This window comes from Anopheles aquasalis, chromosome 2 (assembly GCF_943734665.1).
Source record: "Anopheles aquasalis chromosome 2, idAnoAquaMG_Q_19, whole genome shotgun sequence".
NCBI lineage: Eukaryota > Metazoa > Arthropoda > Insecta > Diptera > Culicidae > Anopheles > Anopheles aquasalis.
Window position 1 is genome coordinate 77,918,147 of NC_064877.1, and position 7,500 is coordinate 77,925,646.

The 7,500-nt window shown below is 53.8% G+C and overlaps 1 protein-coding gene across 5 annotated transcripts in view; it reads right to left on the minus strand.

Annotated features, from left to right (window-relative positions):
• Positions 1–7,500, minus strand: part of LOC126570169 (protein split ends-like) — a 65,994-nt gene that overhangs the window by 6,122 nt on the left and 52,372 nt on the right. For all 5 annotated transcript variants that reach the window (XM_050227725.1, XM_050227724.1, XM_050227722.1 and 2 more), the window contains exons 3-4: positions 361–7,500; positions 1–280 (exon numbers count right to left, since the gene is read on the minus strand). The exon at positions 1–280 is cut by the window's left edge and continues 1,919 nt beyond it; the exon at positions 361–7,500 is cut by the window's right edge and continues 6,306 nt beyond it. In XM_050227725.1, the coding sequence (XP_050083682.1) occupies positions 1–280; positions 361–7,500 (7,420 nt within the window). The remainder of the gene's footprint in view (positions 281–360) is intronic.

Here is a 7,500-nt window from a genome sequence, read left to right on the forward strand (position 1 = left end):
GGTATGCTCGGTGTTACCGGTGTGGTCGCGGAAAGTGTACCACCACTAGCTTGCTTCTCATCGACCTTCGCATCTGTCTTATCGCTAACGCTGGCAGCGTTCGCTGGTGACGATCCCGCCGGCATTGATGACTGTGCCGCCACGGATGCAGGCTGTGTATGTGCTGGAGGTTTCTCATCGCTACTATCCGTCGACGTTTCCGAAGTCTTACGATCCTTGCCCTTGCGCGTACTTCGCGGTGACTTACGATGAATGTCCGTCGCACCAGCTGCTGCAGTAGCTATAAAATAGAACAAAATTACAAATTTAGTATCAGATCCGAGTCAAGTATCATCAATATCAATCTTTGAGGAAACCTACCAGTCAACGATATCGTCGCGTTCTGTCTTGTTGTGCGTCGCGGTGTTTGGATGCCTTGTTGCTGCGTTTGCTGCTGTTCTCCAACCAATGATGTTGATGCTGATGATGGTGGTTGCTGTACGCCAGCCGGAGATACCACCAACTGCGGTTGTTGCGGCATTCCTCCAGTTGCAGCGGAAGCAGTGACATTCATTGCAGCGACTGTTGGTTGCTGCGATTGTGATGGCGGCTGTTGTGTTGGTGCCATGGTTACGGTCGATGCTGGTTGTTGTTGCTGTGATGGCAGAGCTGTTGGTTGTTGTGCAGCCCCAGCCTGCACCATACCAGCCACCTTTGGCGACGGTCCATTGCGGATAACGTCCTCTATGATGTCGTCGATCGTACTGCGACCATCCTTTTCTAACAAACGACGGGATTTACGCGTACTGGCAGCTGCAGCTGCTGCGGCAGCCGCTGGAGTAAGTCCCCCAGCTACGTTCGCTAGGTGTGCTAGATCTTCCTTTCCCAGGAGGTCAGGTTGTGAATGAACGATTGGCGATGAAACAACATTTTGGGATTCGTTTCCTGGAGCTGCCATCGGTTGTTGGTGCTGTTGCCCTGCTGGTGTTATCGGTGTGTTGGGCAGCTGTATAGCATTCGATGGTTGAACGTTGGTAGGTGGATTGCTGCTGGAGCTCATTGTGACCACCGACGAGACGACAGGAGCAGCACTAACCACAGCTGTTGTGGTACTTCCGGTGGTGCCGCTTGATGATGCAATAACCGTGGCAGGTGCAGTACTGGTACTGGACAAGGCTGCCGGCACAGACGACGCTGTCGTTACCGCGGCCTGATTCTTTATCGTCAGTATCAGACGCGGCCGAGCATTACCATCGCCGGCAACGAGCTTGTCCGAGTTGGAAACATCCTCACCGGAATCGTCGTGGAATTCGTAGATATCGTTGGAAGAGCCAACATTTACTCCAAACCTGTTCGCCTTCGGTGTTCCTGTCGCCCCTGCCGGAGAAGCGGTTCCAGTAGCTGGCGGCAATCCTGTGATGCCTCCCTGTTGGTGCGTCTGTTGCGCATTTGACGCACCACTACCAGCTGTACCTCCACCGCGAGCTGCGTTAGCAGCTCCTCTACCACCACGACCCCGTTTAACGGACGCTGTCTTTCCACCGCGGGTACGCGTTTGGATGCCCGCTCCAACACCGGTGTCCAAAGTAGTGGCAGATGGAGAAGAAGAGCTATCGGAAGGATGGTTGGTTTCGGAGGTCTTTCGACCACCGCGACGTCCAACACCGCGCCTCCCGGTGGTACTGCCACGTCCGCTAGCATTTGAGCCACCATGTTCTCCTCTCTCCATCGATTCACCCCTAGCTGAGGTGGTGTCATCCGGTCCAGTTTCCTCGTCCTCCGTCATCACTGCCGCTGGAGGAGGAAGTGTTGTTGCAGCAGGACCACTAACACGCTCCTCTTTCGTTTCCTGATCGGCACGATCTTCACCTTTGGCAACCATCTCAATCGTAGAAGCTTCCTTATCGATCGCAGTGACGCTCTTTGGCGTTCGCTGCTGCTGCTGTTGCTGCTGCTGCGACGGAAGCGAAGCAGAATCATCTTCAGAACAGAGTGCATCAACCTTTTTGATCACCGAATCAATGTTAATCTCCTTCGACGACCAGCAATCACTGTCTTCCTTCGAATCCGATTCCTGCTCAGTACGCAGAGCTGATTTGCCAACCAACGATTCCGCAGCATTCTTGCCAGCTGCTGGTACTTTGTCTTGCATACTGCTATCTCGCAACGACGATTCCTCAAACTGTTTCGTTGCAACCGTGGTTGCACTAGCAGTTGAGTTCGCTGGTGGAGAGGTAGTGGCTGTTGCTGCTGCTGCTGCTGCTGCTGAACTAGCTACTGGTTGATGGTTCGGATTGGACATGATCGTTGAAATGGTGTTGCTACCCGGAGTAACAGCAACGGTTGCTGGTTTGTTGCTCTCTGATTTAGCAGCCTTCGCCGTGACAAATGCGTTCGGCGAACCACTGCTAGTCTGAGGAGCCTGTTGGGACAATGATTTGCTCACCGTTGCGCTAGCAACCGGTTGTGGCGTCTGGACAATCGTAGGAGATGCTGTGGCTACGACTATATTCGGTTGTGTCACCACTATTGCATTCGTCGTCTTGATCGATGTTCCTTCTGGTACGGGAGGAGATATAACCACGGATGGCAACGTTTTCACCACGCTTGCAGCTATTGCTATTGGCTTAGCCGTTGTTGACGACTCATGAGGGACAGTGGGTGACGGCGATCCAGCTGCAGATGGACCAGTACCCAACACACCACCACTGCTTCCGGCAGCGGTTGTGGTCGTAATAATACGCGTCGTCATTGGTAGCGGTGCGCCAGTGGACGTCGTCGTCGTCGCAGTCGTGGTATTCGTATTGTACGGTGCCGGCTTACTCGTTGGTTCACTGGCCTTCGTCGATGTGACTGACTTTAGTGTTCCGATTATCGGCGATCGCGATCCTGCGCCACCACTTGCACCAGGAGGTGTTCCAATTCCCGTTCCATGTACATGAGAATAATGATGATGGTTGTACGCTTGCTGTCCTACTGCCGTAATCACCTGACCAGCAGCGGTTGGAGATTGTCCGTGTTTGCCATGGAATGGAGACTGACTGATGGTTTGCGATGGTGGTGTTCCGACAGTGGAGGCGCTGCTGTTCGTGGTTGAGTGAATCACGTGCGCGCCACTAGCACCACCGCCAGGATTCATAATCATCGTTCCCGTTGGCGTAGGAATAGGACTAAGTTGCGGCGAAAGACGGCTACCAGCCGTCGTAACCGACTGAGCACGTAACGTTGCCGTCGGAGAAGACGTCCGGCCAAATGGTGAGTGTGGTGTCATCTGTAGTTTTGGTGAGGTCAACCTAATGTCTGCGGGACCGCGAGGCGACTGCATCGTCGTCGCCTCTGATGATGGCGCACCAATCGCTGGATGATGATAGATCGGGATCGTATGTGATTCCGGAATAGTGATCGTTGGTGGTGTTTGCACAATGTACGATGGGTGATGCACTGGGCCCATCGATGGCGAAATTGCAACGACAGTTGGCTGCAGTTGGCTAGTAACGCCCGACGATCGAGGACTACCGATTGTGGGGGGCACAGATGTGGCTTTCACCGACACTGGCGGGTAGGTGATGGTCAATGGTGTGGCGGTGCTAGCAACCGTTGCCGTTGTCGCCGTTCCTGCACGCAACTGTTCTTTGATGATCGTTATAGTCGAAGATGGCGTAATGATCTTCTGACTAACCGATGGTGACGTCGTAGTGCTGGCTATGGGCGCCGTGTTCGTCGTAGTGGCTATTGGACTCGACTTCGGTGATTCACACGACGAAAGTGACACGTTCTTACCAGGTGTGTTGGGCATTTCCAGTTTCGCTTCATCCTTTCGTGTGGACGAACTGAACGATGCCCCACCAGCACCGATAGATGAAGAGGAGGAGGAGGAACTTGTGATCGGAGTTGTTGCAATCCCTCTACCAGTTGTGGTGCTCTCGATCAACGGCTTTCCGATCTGACTGAGATCTACGTCTGGCGTTTTCGGTGGATTATCGAACCGAAGTAGGTTGGCCGGATGGTCATCCTCATTCGCATCATCCGTATCGGTGTCGATCTGCAGATCGTGCTCCGATTGCGGTGTGTCCGCCTTGATATCTAGCTCTTCCGCATTCAGACTCATGATCGCCTTTTTCATCTCCTCATCGTCCTCCTCCGGGATTTGCGGTATCTGTTCCTCATCGGTTACCAGCTGAGCTTCTTCCACTGGATCAACGGGATCACTGATGTATATGTCTGAGAAGTCAGGGGTGTTTGAGGTGCCAAAGCTCTCGCCCAGCAGTGCGGCCACAGCATCCTCCGTTTCTTCCTGCGATATTACCACGCGAGACTTTTCCTCGATGCCACCGAGAGCCTTGGCCGCTTCGTCGCTCTTTTGCTTCAACAGCTGCTGCTGCTGCTGCTGCTGCTGCAGAAGATCTGCGGACTTGCTACCTTTCGTCACTGGATCCAAGTGGTCTGGCGTCTTGTCAGCAGTTTTTTCCACTCCAAACTCACCGGATATCGACCGGACCGCGTTCTCGTGGATTTGCTCATCCAGCTCTACTCCGAAGCCAGGTATCTGGCCAGGTTTGTCGGGTTTACGCTTCGACAATGGCGCCACCACTGGTGAGGCATCTTCCTCGAGGCTGTTGCCGCCACGATTACGCTCGCCTCCAATCTTAACCTCCTCATACTCGTACGTCGGCGTGGAACAAGTCATCTCACGACCACTACCACCGGCTGTTAGTGGCATGGGTGAAGGTGGTGATCCACCGGAGGACAATGGAGTCGATGCCGAACCACCAGCCGCCGCTGCATTGGTCTGTGCGGTCAGTTGTTGTTTGTTCGAAGGCGGCGGACTCTCGTCCAGCAGACACGGCAAGCTGGGTGACGGTTTGCTGAGATTGTGCTTCGAATCCTCCTGCTGGGCTGAGATGATGTCCAGCGAAAGTTTGTTGATCGAAGGCGTCACTGGCGTCATCGTTGGTGGTTGAGATTGCGGCTGACTGTTTGCTTGGCTGTTCTTGAACTCATGAGCACCACCATTGCCGCTTAGCCTGCCACCACTAGTGGTACTAGTACCGTGACCTAAGCTGCTACTAGCTAATCCCCCCGATGATAGCGATGACGAAGGCGAGGTCTTCGTAGCTACGACACCGGACACACTACCGTTGCTGCTGAAGGTACTGCCAGTCAGCAACGGATTATCGGTGACCGTGGCAGTGCTCGTGCTGCTGCTGCTGTGATGATGCTTATGCTTCTCCTCCTTGCCGCGTTTCTTTTTCTTTTTCTTCTCCTTTCGACCGTGATCACCAGTGGACGTTGTTTCGGCACGTTTATCGCTCATCACTGTCGCTGTCGTTGCCGCTGTCGTTGTGGTTTCCATGCTTTCGTCACCATCGGTATAGCGGAATACGTCCATCATATCGACTGAGGATCGTTTTCCGCTGAGAAGTGAAGCTGCACTCGTTACCGTTGAGGTCGGTGACACTTCCTCCACCTTCTGATCGGTGTCGCTCATTAGCTGCGCTTCGAGCGCCCGCCCAGCTTCGTCCAGATCGACGCTGTTCTCGTCTTCCTTCAGGGCCATCATGGAAGCGCGCAGTTTCTCGCGACGCTTCTTCTCCTTTCGCTTGCGGGACTCCTCCTTGTTCCGTTCTTTCTCCGTTAGATCACCGCTGCTACCGATCGGAACCGATGGCTCCAGTTTTACACTGCCAACACCACCGTACAGCTGCTGCTGTTGCTGCTGATCTTCGGTCGCATTTCCTCCACCACTAACGGCCACCTTGGCTGGTACCAATCCTCCCTTTGCTGCCGTCGTGCCATCGACTTCGGCTGCGATCAGCTCAGCAGAAGCAGCCGTCACAATGGCCGGTCGACCAGGCTGTACCTTAGCAACGTCATTGCTGCTGGCAGTAGCATCTTTCTGTAGCACCGGTCCCTCATCCTTGTGCTTTTGCTGCTGCTGCTGCTGCTGCTGCTGCTGTTCATCCGGTTCCAACGAGCCCTGCTTACCACCGCTTGATGCTTCCGTTTCCACTGACGAGTGCTGTGATTCCTCTTCATCAGAGATCGGTCCGAACAGTTCCATATCCAGGAACCTACTGTTGCTAGACGAAACGGCGCAATTGCTGTTATTTCCGCCAATCGCATTGCCTTCCTTATGGCGGTTCTTCGACTTCTTAGACCGGCTGCTGGTGGAGGAAGACTTCTCGTACTCTTCCTTCGAGCGATCGCGCCGCTTGTCCTTCTTGTTGCTGTGTTTCTTGCGGTTTTCCTCGGACGATGGCTTCGTCTTTACATCCTCCACTGCGGAAGGACATCCAACAGTGCCAGTGAGGGGGCCGGTATTGGTGGTTGTAGGAACTGAGGTGGAGTTGCTGATGTTATTCGTATCGCTCATGGAAGACGTCGTCGCATAGAAGCTGTTGCCACTGTTACCGGTTGCTATCGGTTGGACTCCACCATCAGTTGTAGCTGCCATGGGTGCTACTCCAGTGATAGGTCCATTACCGATTGCGTCGATGTCAGGTTGATCGTAGCTGCTGCCACCACTTCCGTCGTACACTTTGCTACGCTTCTGCTTCCGTCGGTTCTTCTTCTTTGACTCGGAGTGCTCGGTTTTGGGAGTTAGCGGTACCTCCGCCATGCCGAGTTCGCTGGTTGGGCCTAGCTGCGATTCCCGTGTGTTTCCACCAGTTCGCTCCTTATACGAAGCGGATTTGCTGTATGGTAACTCAGCACTAGATGGTTCCCGCTTGATGCTTGAGACCGCTCCTGCAACCAAATGCGGTGTCGACGTCGGTTGATACTCGGTTTTGACAATCGTTTTGACAAAATCGTCATCCGATATGTCACTCGCAATGAGTGCAAATGATGATGGCTTACGCTCGGCAACCGAATGCCCAGCACTACCGTCAGTGACCACGTTGCCACTACAACTCGTTGCCAGCATGGATGTGCTGGTTTTGATGGTTGAGCTCGATTTACGGTCTTCTTCGTTGCCGATTGTTGATTCATCTTCACTTTTGATTTCCTTTTTAATCTTAATTTCATCACCGGAACGATGATGCTGCTCCAGCGGTTCCGAGGTACCAGCAAACATGCGCCCGATTTTGTCATTGATGCGATCGAACTCTGCATCTGAGATCATGCTACCACCGGTGGTTGGTCCTAACTCGACGGCACTTGCTCCACCAGGTACTTGTTGCTGCTGCAGTTTCTTCTTCGACCGATCGTTGCGCATCATCGACTCATCGTCCGTTTCCGTGTCCGATTGGATACGGATCGAACGGGAAGCCTTACGGGATGGCTTCTTGTCATCGCCCTGCGAGCTTCGGCGGCTGTTCGCCTTCTCGCGATGGTGATGTAAAGCTACTGCTGCTGCACCTCCCCCACCTTCGCTACTCTCGTCGTCACACAAATCATTCAAACGATCTCGATTGAACAACGCTCGGTGATGACGGTGAGGCTGATGGTGCTGCTGCTGCTGCTGCTGCTCATGAGAATCATCCACATCATGCCGTGCGTGCTGAGGATGCATCTGATGAT